This window comes from Centropristis striata, chromosome 18 (genome assembly GCF_030273125.1).
Source record: "Centropristis striata isolate RG_2023a ecotype Rhode Island chromosome 18, C.striata_1.0, whole genome shotgun sequence".
NCBI lineage: Eukaryota > Metazoa > Chordata > Actinopteri > Perciformes > Serranidae > Centropristis > Centropristis striata.
The window spans coordinates 17,883,893-17,903,877 of record NC_081534.1 but is presented as its reverse complement, the minus strand read 5'-3'; the positions used below and the strand labels follow the sequence as shown (position 1 = coordinate 17,903,877).

At 40.5% G+C, this 19,985-nt stretch overlaps 1 protein-coding gene across 1 annotated transcript; it reads right to left on the bottom strand.

Annotated features, from left to right (window-relative positions):
• Positions 1-12,593: 12,593 nt before the first annotated feature.
• On the bottom strand, positions 12,594-17,328 carry LOC131991535 (microfibril-associated glycoprotein 4-like). Its single transcript, XM_059356988.1, has 6 exons — positions 17,323-17,328; positions 17,092-17,262; positions 16,927-16,965; positions 15,773-15,869; positions 13,894-14,061; positions 12,594-13,098 (listed from the first exon to the last, which is right to left on the bottom strand). The coding sequence occupies exons 1-6, from the start codon at positions 17,326-17,328 to the stop codon at positions 12,845-12,847; spliced, it is 735 nt and encodes a 244-aa protein (XP_059212971.1). The 3' UTR covers positions 12,594-12,844.
• Positions 17,329-19,985: the final 2,657 nt, after the last annotated feature.

The following is a 19,985-nucleotide window of genomic DNA, read 5'->3' as shown; positions in this document are numbered from 1 at the left end:
TATTGAACTTAACAAAAGAAGACAACACAACCATGCCAACATGTCAGCACTGAAATGTGCTTAAGAGTTATCCTGAGTGTTTGTAGGATTTGTTCTTACCTAAGAAAAATCCTGGATAAGAAAAAAATTCATGAATGCCACAATCTTCGTAAGAAGGACTTAAGAACAAATTTGTTCTTAAGAACGGTTTGTGAATGAGGCCCAATGTTTTGGAGTGGCCATCATAAAGCCCTGATGTAAATCCCATAGAATATTTGTGAGCAGAGCTAAAAAGGCACGTGTGAGCAAGGCTGCCTACAAACCTGACTGAGTTACATCAGTTCTATCAGGAGGAATAAGCCAAAATTCCAGCAAACTATTGTGAGAAGCTTGTGGAAGAATATCCAAAACATTTGACCCAAGTCATGGAGCGCCCGGAGCTAGTTCAGGCAGGCAACTCGAGCCGTGCTGCCACACACATGACATGCCCTACTCCTCATACATCCTCCACCTAAACACACCCTCTATCCAATCGGGCGGTATATTTAAGATGAGAGTAATCCTCAACTCTTCCTCTGCCTGCCAATGCTGCTGCTGTATCTGTATTGCTGCTTGCTTTCTCAGCCCCACCACCACCCTAGCATCCACCTGTAGGCTCTGATGGGGGATTTTACTACATCACTCCTCAATACCTTATGTAACTGCCTGAGGGATGATGAGGTCGGAGCCTAGACGTCAAATCTAATATGTTCTGCTGTTGCAATAAACATACACTACCTCACTTGAGTTGTCTGGCTGGAATACAGTTAAAAGGAAATGCTACCAAATACTAAGGAAATTTATGTAAACTTGTGACTTTGAAGAAAGTAATAAAATCCTCTCGTAAATTCTCTCTCTCATTATTCTAGCATTTAGCAAATATAAATAATTTTGGTAATCCTAACTGATCTAAAACAGAAAAAGTTTAGTCTGATTTAAGTGGACAGTAGTCATCTTAATAAAGCTGGAGTGACTTAAGAAAATTTCTCACATTTTTCTTCGTAAATTCAAGGTAATACAGGGTGAGTAACTACTGTAGAAAAGGTCATTTTACGGGGTTTTCTTTTAAAGGCTAAATTTAAGGGGGAAAAAAGGCAATTCTGTCTACACAATTGCCTTTTTTATAATATATATTGGAATTTAGTGCACTCCATGAAAATGTTTAAAAACATCAGCTCAACTTCTTGTCTTATACAATCATTTTGTGTTAAAATAAAATCACAAGAAGACAATAATGTATCACGCATCTGATTATGAGACTCACCTCAAGTTGTGTCTTCAGAGTAAAGAAACTTCGCCTTCAGTCTGTCAAACTCAAAATTTCACGTCTTATATTTGCAGAAGATGTTGTGATGTCCCACCTATCTGGCATTTTGACAATCTTATGTATTTATGGTAACTTCATTTGAGAATCTGTTCTCTAACCTGTTTTGCCACACCCTATCTAACAAAGAACATTGATAGACATAGTCTCTTACAACAAACACTTGGTTGATCACATGCTTCACAACTAATGAATGTGTAGATCAATACGTGTGAGGCTGAAAAACATTACCATCCTAGGCAAGAAAAAAATTCCCCAACGACCCCAATGCTCCTCATCAACTTATGGGCGATCACAGTTTCTTCTGCATTGATCCAACAATTTCTATACAAAATTTCCTGATTTTGACAAATGTCATGAAAGAACATAGGTATGATAAACACATCTGGGTTAACACTTCTGTATGGTTTCATTGTAAGTGCATATATAGTTTTAAATAGGTCTTACTCCAGTAGACATCATTAGATAGTAGTAGCAGCTGTCATTCAGGCCACAACAAGTAAGGCAGGTTCACACATTAAGCCTTGCTTAAATCAACATTTTTAATTTAACAAAGTATAAACTGAGGGATGCGTTTAGAGCCAGGTGTGTATGTTGTATGGTGTACAAACAAATTAAGAGGTGCCACAGGACTGGCTGTCTGGGGAAGCAGGGCCACCACAGTGGAACATTTCTGACAAAAGCTACAGTAATATCCTCACAAATCCAAAAATATGCATCTGGTCTTTCTTTGTTGTTGCCAGTGGATACCTGTCAATAACTTAACCTTTGGTCTCACAGGGCAAACTGTCCCCTAGCCCACAAGCTTACCAAGATTTGTCCCTGTTGCCCCAAGTTCACATTCAGACAAGTTGACTGGTAGCCTGGCCTCAACCAAGCGATCCAACAGAGCTTTGAGACGCTGAACATGACACCATCATCTATAATATGCAGTACAGCCCAATAGCCCATGCAACACCATATTCATACATCACTGGAATATGGCTGGAGCGTTCCACAGCCCAAATGACATATTGTAAGAGAAAAGGCGCCCAGGTGTAATAAAGATTGCTGTATCCTTTGCCCTTTTCGTCAACAGTACCTGCCAGTAACCCTTCAGAAAATCCAGTTTGGTTACATATTTTGCACTACCTACCTCATTGCAATGCAATTGTCAACACTTGGCATTGGGTGACAGGGTTAAATAGCATCATCCTTTCCTGAAATTGCATGCTGTACAACATCAGTATGTAATGGAAAGCTGGAAAGCTCTGTACATTAGGAATACAACGTTGACTTAAAAGTCTGGTGAAACTGCTCGAGCGCTCCCTGTGACTCTGGATGATAAGCACTTGACATACTGTGTTTCACATTAAGCTATTTCATAACTTGAGCAAAAGTATGCAACATAAAGCTTCCCTAGTCTGTTTGTATCACATTTGTAACACCAAAAGTGCATATAAACTTAGTTATAACTGTCAGTACAGGCTTGACTTTGATGGAGCACAAAGGAAATGCTTCTGGGTATCGGTGTTCCTGCACATTACAGTCAACAACTACCTGTTACCAGTTTTTCGTCTTTGGCAGAACAACAACAAAATTTACCAGAAAGTCTCCACCCCTGCAATCAGACACAAAGGAGTTGGCTCAATCTTCGGATTGGGCTTACCAGTCAGCTGACACGTTTGACATAGTTTATAACATGCAGAGACTGCCCTTCAATAGAGGCCCGAAAAAATGTTGAAGCACAAGGTAGGTTTTCTACACCCCAAGTCTCACCAAAACAGACAGTGTTAGCCAAACTGTGTCAAAACAAATGTCTTTGCTAACTAACATCCTAACACTAAATGTTACTGTAAATATCTAATATTAGCAAAAGAAAATAGAAATGAATGAGTCTTGACAAAACATCCAAACGAGTGGAGGGAGAGGAGACCACGCCCGCTTAGGAGACAGGAAGTGATGATGGCCTCATTCCGCTGTCAAACTTCTTCGCCCCGCTAGCTGAGCTAACGCTACCGCCTACATGCTCAAACAACACGCCGGAGCTTCCAGCTGCGCTTCACCCCCGGGGAAGAAAGCGCCGTACTCCCCCAACTACTCCACCGGCGTCCCATGGTAAATGGGCTAGATGTTCACCACCTCCACCAGTAACCGACGTTGAATCCTGGCCCCCTCTCCCTGCCCCACAGTCCTCGCTCCCTCCGGCATTCATGGAGACGGTCACCGGCACGGTGAGTGATGACGTCATCTGTGCAGGTGACTCTAACTCTTCTTCTACTACTCCGGATGTCACAGTCGTCGCCGATGTACTCCTGTCGCCTAGACTGTCTGTGTACGATAAAGGCTGTAAAAACCAACTTCCAGAAATTCTTGTAATTGGTGACATTATTAGAAATGTGCATCTCCCAGGCTCTATTACTTACTGTCTCTCCGGTGGGAAAACAACTGACTTTATAGAGCTAATTCCTACCATTATTGATCTCCATCCTTCTGTTCATCATGTCCTCTTACATTTTTGTAATTTTGCTCCATCTCCATTTCTGATAAAAGAGAACAATGTGTTCTTTGTAATAGACATTTTATTGCTGCAGGTGATATCTTTCATTCTACCAGTTTGGTCAGTAATTTCAATCCTACTCTTGCAAATCCTAGTCCCCATAGCTTTTCTTTTAGGCCCTTTACTAGATCTGAAGTTCTCAGTGCTCTGTGTAGTCTTGATCCTAGGAAGCCAACTGGGGCTGACCAGTTGAATACTCGACTTCTTATACTAGCTGCACCTGTTATTGTTGACATCCTTTTGCACATTTTTAATCTAACCCTTTTAACTGGTTCTATTCCTAATATATGGAAAACAGCATTTGTAACTCGCCTGCACAAAGGTGGCCCTACAAATGAATTGAATAATTACCGTCCAATCTCAAAATTACCCTGCTTGGGGAAAATTTTAGAACGCTTGATTAGCAACCAAATTAGATCTTTTTTATCTGAATTTTCAGTTTTAAATGTTTTTCAGTCTGGTTTTAGGCCTGGGCATAGCACTGTTACAGCTACTTCTACAGCCCCTTCTTGAGCGTAATATTGGTTTTGATTATAACTCTTGTAAATGGGTAGAGAATTATTTATCTGATCGATCCCAAGCTGTGACTGGCAATGGTTTTATATCAGAATTTTTATACATATACAAAGGTGTACCGCAGGGTTCGGTTTTAGGACCTCTGCTTTTTTCTATTTATATCAATGATTTTAATTGTGGTGTCATTAATTAATTCATCTTTATGCTGATGATTCAATCATTTATTCTTTTGTTTCATCTGTTGAACAAGCTCGAAATAATCTTCGAGATGATCTCTGCATTACCCAGAGAACTCTGTCTAACCTTAAATTGGTTTTAAATCCAGAAAAATCAAAGGACTTGATTTTCAAAAAAAAACATACTTTTGACTTAGATAAGTTCACCCTCGACACAGAAGATGGGACTCCCCTGGAAAGGGTTTCTTGTTATAAGTACTTGGGTATTTGGTTGGATGATAAATTTTAAATTACATGTAGCAGAACTCTTAAAGAAGCTGAAGCCTATATTGGCATTCTTTTTTATAGAAATAAATCCTGTCTTCCTCAGCACTGTAGAAGGCAGATAGTCCATGCCACATTTCTATCCGTTTTAGATTACAGTGACATTATTTATATGCATGATTGTCCCTCGGTCCTAAAACCACTTGATACAATTTATCATTCTGTTATTAGATTTATTACTGGCGATGGGTTCATGACCCATCACTGCCACCTCTATCAAAATGTAGGTTGGACTTCCCTGGCTCTAAGAAGGGAGCAACACTGTATATTGTTTATTTATAAGGCACTACTGAAAAAACTTCCATTCTACTTATCGAGCCTATTGAGCTTCAGATCTTTTAACTATACAACTCGTTCATATAACCCACTGGCTCTAAATATCCCTGCTGTTAAAACGGAGGTAGGGAAATTCGCTTTTGTTTATTTCGCTCCTTTTAAATGGAATAATTTACTGTCACAGCTTCAGTGGGATACACTGATTCCTTTTAATCATTTTAAAGACATTTTTATTAATCTTATGATTTCTGAATGTGCATGTGCTCATTGAATTTGTTGTGCTTCTGTTGAGAATATGTTATTATGATATGTAGTGTAATGTGTTAAATTGTATTTGTACTGTAATCAGGGCGCCATTGGAAATGAGAGCTTGCTCTCAATTGGCCCTCCCGATATAAATAAAGGTGAAATGAAAAAAGTGTGTACCATTTCCTAGCATCCTTCTATCCAGTATCTTTGGTTAAAATACTCCCCATCCACTGTCCTCCCAATGAATCCATGTCATAGTACACCTACAAACAAGCACAGTCATTGGTATTTTTTATATTAGCTTGATAACAACAAAGGCAACAATAAAGTCGATCTTGTTTCTAGTTCAGTCATTTTGTGTCAAAGAAAAATCACAAAAAGACAATAATGTCTCACAATGCTGATTCATGGGGCTCATCTCACTTTGTGTCTTCAGAGGAAAAAAACTTCACCTTCAGTCTGTCAAACTCAAAACTTCACATCTTATGTCTGCAGAAGACGTCTTGATGTCCCACCTATCTGGCATTTTGACAGTCTGATGTCATTACGGTACTATCTTGTTCCGAGAATTTGTTCTCAAACCTGTTTTGCCGCACCTGTGATTATAAGACTTCCAGCTTCCTTGTTCCTCCGCACCCTACCAAAGGGCATTGATAGACAGCTCTCTGTCTCTCTCTCTCTCTCTCACACACACACACACACACACACACACACACACACACAACAACAAACACTTGATTGATCATGCACTTGATAAAATGTGTAGATCAATGCGTATGAGGTATGGTGACCTTTCTATACAACATTTTCAGATTTTTTTACTAATAGACAAATTAGGTACAGTGGCAAGAAAAAGTATGTGAACCCTCTAAAATTACCTGGTTTTCTGCATTTTTTTTGCATGTTTTTTGTCATCAAATGTGATCTGATCTGCATCTAAGTCCCAAGTATAGACATACACAATGTACTTAACCTAATACCACGCAAACAATTATAATATTTCATGTTTTTATTGAACACATCCATTAAACATTCAAAGTGATTGTGGAAAAAGGGTTCCAACAGGGCCATGCAACACCATATTTATATGTCGCTGGAATATGGCTGGTACTGGAAGCCAGGGTACCCACGTCAGGACAGGTGTTGTGTAAGTCATATGTGGTATATAAGAAGAGAAGTAAAAATGGAAACTATAGCACTTAAAGCCAAATTACAGTGTAAAGTGGCAGTGGTGAAACATAATATACCGTCATTTTCGGACTATAAGCCGCTACTTTTTTCACACATTTTGAACCCTGCAGTTAAAACAATGATGCGGCTAATCTATAGACTTTCACGGGCTAACGTTCTCCAGGCGTTGCTCGAGCAGGAAGCGCAAGAGCGAGACAGACAGGTAGAAGAGATAAAACGCAGAGGAAGTCGCTAGTTTGATTGTATTTTGAACAGTCATTTTGCGCATCATGCACACACCCTCATCATGGAAAACACACGAAGAAATGCATATGATGCAGCTTTTAAGTTAAAGGCAATCGATCTGGCTGTCGGAGAAGGAAATAGAGCTGCTGCAGGTAAGCTTGACAACAATGAATCGATGGTGAGACATTGGAGACGGCAGTGCGAAGAACTGACTCAATGCAACAGGACGACAAAATCTTTCAGAGGCAATAATAGCAAACGGCCCGAACTTGAAAATGTTCTTGAGGACTGGGTGAACACACAGAGAGCAGACGGCTGAGGTGTTTCCACCGTACAGATCCGACTGAAAGCCAAAACAGTCACCACCGAAAAGAAGATTTTGGAGGTGGACCATCGTGGTGTCTCAGATTTATGAGACGAAAAAGCCTGTCCATCAGGGCACGGACGACTGTGTCAGCAACTCCCTTCCGACTATGAGAAAAAAGTTACAAGCTTCCACAAATTCACTCAAACAAAGATAGCCGAAAATTCCTTCGGACATGACAAGATCATAAATATGGATGAGTTACCTTTGACGTTTGACCTGCCTCTCACTAGGACTGTTAACAAGAAAGGTGAATTGTCACGCTGAAAACAACTGGCCATGTGAGAACGCATTTCACTTGTGTTCTGAGCTGCACAGCATCCGGACAAAAGCTTCCACCAATGGTGATTTTTAAGCGGATGCAGGGCCGGCCCGTGGCATAGGCCGTATAGGCAAATGCTAAGGGCGCCGTCCATCAGGGGGCGCCACGCCAGCGCCACAAATGGGGGAAAAAAAAAAAAATAAAAAAATTATAACTAGTTGGTACTATTATTTCTTAATACAAAAAATAATCCCACATTAATATAAATGAAAAGCAAAGCCTATTTAATAGAAATAATATAATCTGTTTGAAATGTTATGACATTACATCACCACCGCGCCCCCCTTCCTTACACGCTCAACACAAGATGTCAAGATGTCAAAACGGACAAAACTGTCAGGTGCGCAAGGAAGAAAAAAAAGAAAAGAAGAGGAGGAGAAACGAGACAAAGACAGAGGTAACGTCACGTGAAATTATTTGTCTGTTACAGAACGTGATAGTAACTCAGCTTTTTAACATTAAGCTACATGATTTGCTAATTGCTAATCAATAAATAGCTAGTGTTAACTGTTTTAACGTCAGTTAATATTGTGGAGGGGGGGGGGGGGGGGCTAAGTTGTTATGGAAAATAATGTAGGTAATTACAGTACTCCCACCTTACATTCCTCTGGGACATTTGTAAATATTAGATCTTTTAAGCAGGCGTTTACATTTGTTTACATTTTTATTGCCTTCTGGTAAGCTAAAGTTTACCCCTTTATATATTATAGTTGTAAGCCTAGTTGTTAAAGTGCACATCATTAATGTTAATTAAGCAATATCACATGGGAGGGAATGCTGTTTTGAATATCAACACTGCTGTGATTCGGTCAAAGATAATCATAACATAACATGATATTCAGTATTTCACTGTAATGGTTAACATCATACATATCTCTTTGGTTTTTCATTTATATTATATCATTTCATATTATTTCATTTTATTCCTGGAATAACATGTTTTTATTATTAGACTGTAATACTCAATGGTGTCACATACTTTCAGATGCGCTGTTGAAATTTCTAAATCCAACCCCTGGGCCATCTACCAAATCTACTGCTGTTGCCTCCACCTCATCAGCAGAACCAAGCAGTGATGCAGCAGCATCAAGCGGTCCTCCTGCTGCACCAATAGACCCTGCTGACTGGCCTTCTGCTTTAACTGAAAAGGTACGAACAGAGTTAGTTCACAGAGGTCCATTTGTAAATGAAAGTGGCTTCACATTCCCAAAACAGAAAGATGGAAGAAGGTGTCAGCATGATTATTTTAACAGACTCTTAATCAATGGGGAAAAGGTGAGAAGAAAGAAGCTGAAAGAAACATGGCTTTCAGGGGGTCTACAGACACACTAAATAAACCAGACAATGGCAATTTTGTAAAAGAGGTGGAGCTCATGGCTAAATTTGATCCAGTGATGAAGCAGCATGTCAGTAGGGTCGAAAGTGGAGCTGGCAGTCACGTACATTATCTGGGAAAAACAATCCAAAATGAACTGATTGACTCCATCAGTTCAAGAATAATAAAAAGCATTGTGGAAGAGATCAAAACATCAAAGTATTTCTCCATCATTTTAGATTGCACCCCTGATCTGAGTCATAAGGAACAGCTGTCTGTCATAGTCAGGTTAGTGTCACAAGAAGACACACCTAAAGTTAAAGAGCATTTCCTGGGCTTTCTTGTTGCAGAGGAGTCAACAGGAGATCATTTGTCAACTCTCATCCTAAAACGATTAGAGGAGCTTAACATTCCTTTTGAAGACTGCAGAGGACAGTCCTATGACAATGGGGCCAACATGAAGGGAAAAAATAAAGGTGTTCAGGCAAGGTTGCTTCAGCTAAACTCAAGAGCTTTCTTTGTTCCATGTGGTGCCCACACTTTAAATCTGGTAGTAGCTGATGCTGCAAAAAGCTCACCAGATGCCCTTGGCTACTTTGGGCATTTAACAAAGCTTTTCAAGCTCTTCTCAGCCTCCACCCATAGGTGGAGTGTTCTCCTGAAACACGTTAAAACCACTTTGAAATCATGGGCTGAGACCAGATGGGAAAGCAGGATAAAAAGCATTGAGGCAGTCAGGTATCAGGCTGGGCAAGTCAGAGAGGCTCTTCTGGAGGTGAGGGAAACAACAAAAGACCCTGTGGTGAGGGTTGAAGCCCAGTCTTTGGCTGAGGAGATTGGATCGTATCGTTTTTGCATTTGTACAGCCATCTGGTATGACATTCTTAGTAAGATCCAGCATGTGAGCAAACTCATGCAGTCGCCCTCCATGCAGCTAGATGTGGCTGTCGACTTGCTGAAGAAGACCAAAGATTCCCTCACCAGCTACAGAAACACTGGATTTTCTGATGCGCAGACAACGGCAAAGGAGATGTGTGAAGAAATGAATGTGGAGGCTGAACTCAAACAAAAGCGACTGAGAGCCACCAAAAGGCACTTTGGTTATGAGTCTCCAGATGAGCCCATACAAGATGCACTTAAAAAAATGGAAACCACATTTTTTTATGTGGTAGTGGATACAGCCACCTCTTTTCTTGATGAAAGATTTCAGAACCTTGGAGAGGTAAATGACAAGTTTGGTGTACTCCTCAATTTCCACAATTTACAAAAAGAAGAGCTGCTACAGCAGTGCAAAACCCTGAGTACTACTCTGACCCATGACAGCCAGCCGGACATTAATGGCACAGAACTTGCAATGGAAATGCAGAATTTCCCACCATTGCCATCAAAGAACATGACACACATGGAACTCTTGACCTTCCTGCATGAGAAGAAGCTGGCAGAAATTTACCCCAACATGTGGATTGCTCTAAGAATCTCTGCCACTCTTCCTGTCACAGTGGCTGCTGCTGAAAGAAGCTTCTCTAAGCTCAAACTCTTTAAAACTTACCTGAGATCTACTATGATGCAAGAACGTCTCAGTGGACTTTCCATTATAAGCATGTGGTCTCAAATCAGCTGTCATATGATGATGTTGTTGATGACTTTGCTGCAAGAAAAACTAGGAGAGTAAGGCTGTAGCAGGTGATGTGAGGTTGATGAGGGGCTGGTGTACAGTAATTTGTAAGTCATTCTAGTTAATGCAGTATTAAAAAGCACAACTAGAGAACTCTGTAGGATCCCCTTTTTTGTAATATAGTTGTTAAAGTCTTTACTGGTTTCTTTAATATCTTGTTTTGTGCAGTGCCTTATTTATATTGTATTTTTAATTTGTTTTATGTAACTTATTGACATGTTTTATTTTTTTGTTTAGTTCGATTTTATACTTTATGTAGGCTATTTATAAAACTGTAAAAATGTTTGCATTTCATATATTCATTTATTATTTTTGTATTCATTTGTTTATTTATAATTCTTTATCTTGTTAATGATTCTGATTGTGAATTTTCTTTCTTTAAGTAAAAAAAAGGTCAAAAACAAAGCTATTTCATTTCTTGTGAGTATATACACTACACTGTCGATGCAAGGGGGGCGCCACCTAAAATCTTGCCTAGGGCGCCGGATTGGTTAGGGCCGGGCCTGAGCGGATGACTATGCCAAAAGAAAAACTCCTGAAAGAAATCGTTGTGAAAGTCAACACGAAAGTGTGGATGATGGAAAGCCTAATGAAGGAATGGCTAACGGAGTGCTATGGCAAGCGACCAGGAGGATTTTCTTACAGAAAAAAAGCATTGCTTGTTTTGGACAGCATGAGGTCCCATAGTACAGATTCTGTGAAAGCAGCCATCAAGAGGACAAACTCAATTCCAGCTGTGATTCCTGGGGGCACAACAAATTATTTGCAGCCACTCGAATCAGTGTGAATCATGCGTTTAAAGTTGCACTCCGATTTGAATGGGAGGCTTTGATAACTAGCGGCGAGAAATCATTACCAAAACTGACCGTATACAAAGAGCAACTTTTGCTCAAGTCTGCCAGTGGATCTGACAGCGTGGAGCAGTGTAAAAAAAATCCACGACCACCAATAGGTTTCGAAAGGCTGGACTGCTGCGTGTTGAAGAGGACAGCACAAGCACAAATGTGCTTTGAGACGAAAGTGACATTGAGAGCAACAACGAAAGGGAGCCTGAGAAAGGATGTGACGAGCTCATTCTGAGGCTGTTCAACTCCGACGCTGAAGAAGACAACTTCAGTGGTTTTAGTGCGCAGGAGGAAGATAGCGATCAATGACTTTTCTGGCTTTTCATTTTACTGCCATGTTACAGGCAGAAAAAAGCATTTATTTAATTAAAAATTAACTGAATTAAATCTTTCTGTGTACCATCTTTCTGTGTAAATATCTCTAGAACGTGGACACCGGCGGCTTATAGGCAAGTGCTGCCTAAATATGTACAATTTATTTATATTTTTTATTTTTAGTTGGTGCGGCTTGTATTCAGGTGCGCTCAATAGTCCGGAAATTACGGTGATATAATATAGTTTCTGTCATGTTGTTTCAGTAGATTTCAGTCCTGCCAAACTTCTAGTGGATTAAACTGTGTGTGTCGGCCAAAGATACAGAACAGTACGTTTTTATCTCGAGTCACTTTTTGCAAAGTTGGTGGAACACCTCACCTGGGCCTGCGAGGGGAGCTACCCAGTGAGCGTCTGGTAACCGGGCCTTGACCACTGGCGCTGCGCCGGGCACAGCAAGAGAAATCTACATGTAGCTGCCGGCTGCCGCCCTGAAGGCCCACTTACCACAGAGATAGGCATTGGGGTCGGCCACATTGTGAGCAGGGTAGTGGGCGATTTATAGTAAAAATGAATATTAATAAAAGATAAATAAACATAATTATAGTAATAATAAATGTGTCTTTGTTATTTGTACAGAGTAAAGAAACCGAATCACCTAAACTGCGACATCGATGCCATTGACCGCTCTGTTACTCCGGTGACCGGGACACCTGTAGTCGGAGGGCTGACCTACAGAGAGGGAGTCTACAAAAAATCTAAAAAATGTAATAAAATTAATTTTGTCCTGTTAAATCAACTTATTAACAATTTGAATTTGCCCATGACACCTGAGTGTTGGAACTATTTCTATCATGAGTCCATCATCAGTGATATAAGAGTCTAGACAGAACACAGGACACAAGACATCACATCACATCAGCTTTCTGCTCAGATTATCATTTATTGTCAACGTACAGCAGCAACAGCTTATTCTCTTTATTCTGTGGAATAACTACGAATACCAGTGCATAATTATTTGTCCTTACTGCAATTTTTATGATTTTCTACAATCTGATTTGAGCCACCACAGACAGCATAATCAAATTTTAGATGTATTATTTAATGAGAGAAAGAGAAAGAAATCACAAGAGATCATCAGCTGATATTCTGCTGTAAATTGGTCCTGGAGAATTAATGCACAGGACGGATTTTCATGCTGATGGTCTTCAGGGAGTAGTCATAACCCTTCCAAAACTTCCAGTCCACTCCAACACCATAGATAGTGCCATCAGCCCCCCAACGGTAAACCCCGTTGGGGTTTGTTTTGTGACAACTACCGTACCAGAAGGCCCCCAGGTATAATCTGGCACAGTGGTGGGGCGAGTTGTCCTGGTCTTTGTCTAGGGTGGAAAACTTTCGTCCATTGTGATGACTCAGGGCGTTTCCTGCAGAATATGAGAAAGTGTTTGTCAACAAGTTTACATGACTCCTGTGATGTAAGAGGTTGACTTTGTTGACGGTTTGACATGTGACAAAATCACATATATTGTTTTCAATGTTGCCAGATTGGGCGGTTCCTAGCACAATTGGGCTGGTTTGAGTTGATGAAGAGTGACAGAAAGTTGAAACTGAAAACCATTGACATTGTAAAAAAAAAAAAAAAAAAAGACATCAAGAAAAAATGTAAAGATTTAAATTAGAAAACAATCATAATGCATAAAAATATCAAAAATTAAATAACATGACATGATTGTGGGATTGTAATTTATTTATTTTTCAGTTGAACATTTTTCAGTGTCAATAATTTGTTGTTTCAATGCCAGTTTTTATTCTCAATACCTCAGTTAACTGTCCCTCTTCTAGCTCCATACTTTAACTAATTGCTCGCTCCGCCGCCTTGAGAGCTGATATTCGGCAGCTCAGGTAGCTAGCTAGCCAAGCTGGAGGCTTGCTAGTTTGTGAGCTTCAGTTAGATAAACAACTTAATGCTTCATCCACACACTCTTTTCATAATGTAGGAAAGCTTGTTGCTGTCACCAGAAGAGTGACAACTAGCTTTGTTGGGCTCATTTTGTGTAACCTGTGTAGCATGGAGCATGGAGCTAGCTAGCTAACCAGCCAGTGGCTAAGATAACACGTTGAGGCTCCTGATGTAGAAGAAACTTTTGATGCCTTCATCACAAAAAAAAGAAATAAATACTTGAACAGATGATACACAGATCCAGCATCAGTTTACTGACCTGCCCCCCCATCGATGAACCCAGACACACTGAGTTTGTATCCGTGACATTCTGCACCAACGGAGAACGAAGTGTACCGAGCCGACACAGTTGCTCCCTCAAAGTCCTCCATGTCCACCAGCAGCTCATAATTTTGGTGGTTTGTTAGGTAGTGGATGTTGTCAAGACCTACACACACACACACACACACACACAATGGAACTTTAAGTGTTATCAAGACACTCTTAGCAAAGGAAAACACACTTCGAACACAAGCTGATTGAAAACTTTTTGGGTAATTTTCTGTAAACAGTGTGACGTGAAAGCATGGCGGTTAGCTTGCTAATTTTACCAAGCTTAGATGCTACACCGTCTACAGAAAATGATTAAAACGGCAGACTGCTGACCAGCCACTGTGCTCAGCTCAGCCTCACGGCAGAGGGGTATGCGGGGTGCGCTAGCAATCTAATCTTGTCTAATTTGTATTCTCATAAACATTTAGTTCATCAATGCAGTCGCTGAGGCCGTTGCCTGGCAAGTGTTGGCAGACAATCTCTGTGCAAGAGGTGTGGTCCCATCTGCAAAGGACTAGAGGAATGCATCATGCCAACAGGTGGCTTGGCGTGTTGTTGTTTTTTTAGATACAGATACAGTTGATGTTTGGCTCTGTGGTTGTCGTTAAATCCACTTTGAGTCGTCTGAGCGTCTGGACTGAGACACATCTGTAGAAATGTGTTTGTAATCACATTTCAAACCTCCAAAGAATGTGATTTGGATTTGCAAAAATTGCAATTCACATGTTTTTTATTTGTCCAGACTTACTAAAATCAATTTGGATCTGACAAAAATGGATATGGACTGGCAGTCTGAAGAACGACCTATATACAGTTGCAGTGTGACATTTTGTACAGAGGTGGAGATAATTCAATAAAACTCATTGACATTTAAATTCAGCAAGAGAATAAACTGATCCGAAACTTTGGTCACAGTCCCACTTCTGAGCCCTGTACTATGAATCAAGTTCAACATACCCAGGATATCTTTTTGTTATCCCTCTTCACTAAGCCTTACAACCGCAGTCACAGATAAGTGGTGTCACAAAGGTGGTTTTCAACATAGTTAACCCAAGCTTTTCATCTTCATAATGTGAAAACGTTATTTTTTTAAAGAATTACACAGTATTTCATATGCAAGTAAATGTCATACTGATTAATAATATAGTGAAGTATTATTGTATGCAACCTTATTTTACAGGAGATTAATTGACTGTGTGGTTAAATGTCCACAGAACTACAAACTGCACTCAGTAGTTCAGTAAGAAACAAATCAGTTGAGTGCTACAGCGATACACACAGTGACTCTACTGTAACTGCAGCTATGTTACATACAGTAACTCTACTGTAGCTTCACGGCTCCATTTGGTGACATTAATGTAACGTTATGACTCAACACATTTACATTTATATCTTATTCTCGTATATGTATTTCTCATATAAATATTCCCTGGGGTTTCTTAAGGGTTTTGTCTGCCCCGAAAAACTCTCGCCCTCCTCTGAGACTCTCGCACTATCTGCACAACAAAGTCCACATGATCTTCCCAAAAAGGGTAATGCCATTTTCCAAGAGAATTGATTTGTTAGTAGGCGGTGCTTTAATAGACACCGGTCTTTTATCTAGAACATAACCTGCTACCGACCAGGTTAGCTTCTCAACATGAGTTGCCATGGTGATCTAGTCAGATTAAAAGAGAACCATCTTTGTGATACAAAAACCGAGGATTATAGCTGAAGTTACCTCGCTAACCTTTAAATCCATCTTCGTAAAACAGCGCTTTGGAGTTACACAACACAGTTAATTTGTGATCTTAAGTCCTGACTGTTAGTTTAGTTTAATTCCTCACCTAGCCAGTGCTCTCCAGCAGCGTTACCAAAGCCGACCTTGTATTGATCCCAGGGCCTGTAGAAGTTAACCGAGCCGTCCATCCTCCTCTGGAACCCCTGGGGGACAGGATAGGGGGTCAGCTAGCTTAACACATGAGATATCTGACGGATCAGGTTTCCACACAACAAGGTTTTACTTTGTATCATTTTTATTGTAAGTGTAGAAAAAGGTCATGCAGGAAGTGCTCATATTGATTTCAGTTAAAAAAGGAGACAGTTCAGAAGGAATGAGAGGAAGGATGAGTTGAGATGAAAATGAGATGAGTTACTTCTTGTTTCTGTATCAGTTAGGTTTGGTTACGACTATGCTCCTTCTGGAGACTAGCAGCAGGTGTATTGATTCCAATAGGAGAATGAAAGTTGGCACAGATTATGGCTGGTTCTTCTGTCCCAGAGTCACCAAAGTAAATATTGGACCCATTATTCACAGGACATGTGTCTTCTGAAAAATCCGACACAAAAATGGCATTTTTCTTATGGACACATCAGGAGAAAATTAACTCTTTTGTAGACCTGTGTTTGTCTCAGCAACTCACTCTGACAAATCTTACAACATAGATAACGTTAAGAGTTACCAATAGTCTCAAACAGCCGGCGTTAGCCAAACTGTGTTAAAATGAACCTCATCGCTGAACAACGTTCAAAACACTAAATGTGATTGTTAGCTGTGTAAATATACAATGTAACAAAAGGAAATATAAATACATTATTCTTGACGTTCACAATACTTTAATGTTTAATGCTTTATTTTTGGATAGGGACAGTGCACATTAATGAACATCGAAAACATCTCTGTAAACATGCCAGATTATAGCAAAGCTGCTAGTTTGCATCCGTAGTCCCACACATACCAGAACCAGACAGGATATAACAATCCAATAAAAAGTAATGCTCAAGTAGTCTGAAGTCCAGTTAGTGGTCACACTTTTGATGTGATTTGAGCCATTGTTTTAGATTTCCTTTAAAAGAGAGTAAGAGTGTGTGGGACTTTCCATTATTGTGGAGGGAAGACTTTGAAATGAATGGCTGGAGAGACAGCTACTACTTAGGAGACAGGAAGTGTGTACCATTTCCTAGCACCCTTCTATCCCATATCTTTGGGTAAAATACTCACCGTCCACCCTCCTCCAAATGACTCCATGTCACAGTACACCTACACACAAACACAGTATGTTTTATAATTTCACGTTTGAAATATACGTATTAGCTGATTAGCCAACAGTGAAGTCTTTTTGGTTACATTTGTGATCTCAAAAGGCCAAAATACTATGTGGTGTACCAGGACAGCAGACCTGTCTCCAGCAGGATAGATGCAGTACACGCCACTGGATTGGGTGTTGTCATGGTGATGGATCTCACTGCAGTCCACAGGTTGGCCAAACTTCTGGCAGCTGGTCAACAGTGGAGCAAGGAGGAGGATGACTGATACCAGCTGGAACAGACGAGATGTTCAAGTGCTGAGTTTCATAACGGCGTGTAAAATCTGTGAAATATCAGCTCACAAACTCACCTTCATCATTAGATTTCTACTGAAATCAAATTCTGCTGATGTAGACGTGTCTGATGCTCTGAAAATACAACAAAGATCAAATTAAAAATAGTTCAGTCAGCAAATTCACTATTACAGGACCTGAGCTGCCTTCTGAGTGGGAAACGGGCGGATTCTCCTGATGTTATATAGCAAGAATCTGCAGGATCTGGTAGTGGCGGTGATGTTTGTGGAGAGGGACAGTTGGTTGTCAAGAGTCACGCCAAGGTTTTTTGCGGTTTCTGTGGAGACAACCACCGTGTTCTGGACAGTGATGTGGAGGTCAGTGGTGGGGGAGCCCTTCCCTGGGAGGTAGAGTAGCTCAGTCTTTCCCAGGTTGAGTTTGAGGTGGTGCGAGGACATCCACTGGGAGATGTCGGCCAGACATGCAGAGATACGTGCTGCTGCATGTGTTTCAGACTGGGGAAATGAGAAGATTAGCTGGGTGTCGTCAGCATAGCTATGATAATTATTATTACTAATCTTGTTTATTAATTTTATGTATCATTTAATGGGTATGTTGAGTAGTTGTGAATTTTATCCCAACGAGTCGTTTTTGTTTTCTGTTATTTTACACATCTGCAATGACCTTCCCCCACTTTGCATTCTGCATGACTTCTGGGCTTCCATAGCCTCTTCCTGCTTTCCTCACTAGTGATGGGAATCTGGGCTCTTTTTAGTGATCCAGATCATTTGGCTCAGCTCATCAAGAAGAGCCGGCTCTTTTGGCTCCCAAATGGCTCTTCATTTTACCACTTGTACCTTTTATAATTCAGCCAAATTTAGCACTGTTTTGACTTGCGATTTGTATTTGAACACATATATCACTTAAATTTCAATACATTTCTGAAGCCAATTGCATTTACAGTTGTTTTTTACAGTTTACTCTTGTAACTATTTAACTTGCTTTAAGAACCACTCTGCCACACAAAGGAGATAGAAAAAGCCTATAAAAACCTAAGCATAGAAATTAAAAAGGACAGGTATTGACATTTTAATGTCAGGAGCAACAGGTGGAGTAGTGGCAGAAGCAGCAGGCAACCCTTTCTTTTTTCTTCCAACTGAACTGTTGGATGTCCAGTTCTCAAATGCCTGTGTAAGTTATTAGTGGACCCTGCTCAATAGGAGAGCTTCACTTTACAAATCCTACACTGTGCTTCATGTTGTCACAAGTGTCAAAATGCATCCAAATGCTACTTCTTTTTCAACTTTCACTCATCTTTGCACCACACTGCACTAGCGGATTTTGATTGTGGGTGGACCTCCAGAAAACTGGATGGGCCAGTTAAAATAAGCCAAAAGAAAAAGAAAAAGAACCCTGTGTTCCCCTTCATCTCCGTTTCAGCACTTTTCTGCGGCACTGAGGACAGCGAATCAGTAGCCTACCTGTGTGGCTCTTTGTCGCTGTCCTCAGCTCAGTGCTGAAGCGGACAAAGACATACACCTTGGCAGTAAGCCTAACTTAATTTATCTCTTTTGGACGTTTAATACACAAAAAGACTGAAAGGGAATTATATCTTTGGAGGGTCTGTTTCTCTCTCCATTTATTCACCCAGCACGGCAGGCAGGGAACAGTCCCAAATTATTTAACTGTTTTTTATACAGAATGCAGAAGAACTGAATCGACATGAAATAACATCAGCATTAAATTCGACACAGCTGCAACACAAACAGCAAGAAAGCGATCCAAAATTATTTATCCTGTTGTAGGGGTCACAGCTACTCAACTCAACTACTTCAAGATGGAGGTCGTTCTTTGTCCCCCTCCAAACAAAGACAAACGACCCCCACCCCCAGAGGTATCTGGGGATACCTAAAGGCGTCTCATTGGCTGATACCAACAGGATATACAACTTCCAGGTTGAGACACAAAAGTGTCCTGCAGCCACCCCTTCTTCTCTTCTCTTCTCGACTCCCTGAGGAACAGCATGCCTGCTGTCCTGGTCTGATCTTCCAGGAGGAAGACCAGGCCATTCCCCTCTGTCTCCAGCTCTAAGGGAAGGCCGGTGAGGCCCCAAACCAAGTGGGCCCACCACGACGCTTCTAAGTTTCCTGCCTGTGATCTATACTGGACATAATCACAGAGACCCTCACCAAGCTTCTGGAGCCAACAGCAACCAACGCTACCACCACCAAAACCCAACCAGGAACCAGATTCTTCTCTAAAAGGATTTCTGCTTCTCTTTCAACTCTGGACTCCGTGGTATAGTACTGGGCAGTTAGTAAGCAAGAACAAGTTTGTTAAACTTTAATCAATGGTGTTGATCTGTTGTGTGTTTAAGTATATTTGTTGGGATAGTTTGTGTAGCTAGATCACTTGAAGTTGTATGATTGTGATTGCTCTACATATCTCAAGTTGTACATGTAAATTAACTATAACTCATTTGATTTGCTCACACACTAATCCACATGAAATATATTTTAATTTGGCTTCCCACAACACATAGACCTTCAAGACCGCATGGTCTATTGTTCTTCAAGAACAAAAGGGCTTCCGCCATTTTGATTTATTTAAATGACCGCCTTTCGGCAGCCATTTTGTTACACATTCTTTCTCACCTACACTTCCACTGTAAATAGTCTTTTAGATTAGTTATTGTGTGTTCTGTTTGCTTTGCTTTATTTAGAATAAATATGTTTTTGGA

What these genes read in the sequence shown, in the direction of transcription:
- LOC131991535 (XM_059356988.1), bottom strand. An exon ending in TGCTGGAGAGCACTGGCTAG is followed by an intron (nt 14,062 to 15,772) that starts GTGAGGAATTAA and finishes GTGTGTGTGTAG; the next exon opens with GTCTTGACAACATCCACTAC. An exon ending in GTTCATCGATGGGGGGGCAG is followed by an intron (nt 13,099 to 13,893) that starts GTCAGTAAACTG and finishes CATATTCTGCAG; the next exon opens with GAAACGCCCTGAGTCATCAC.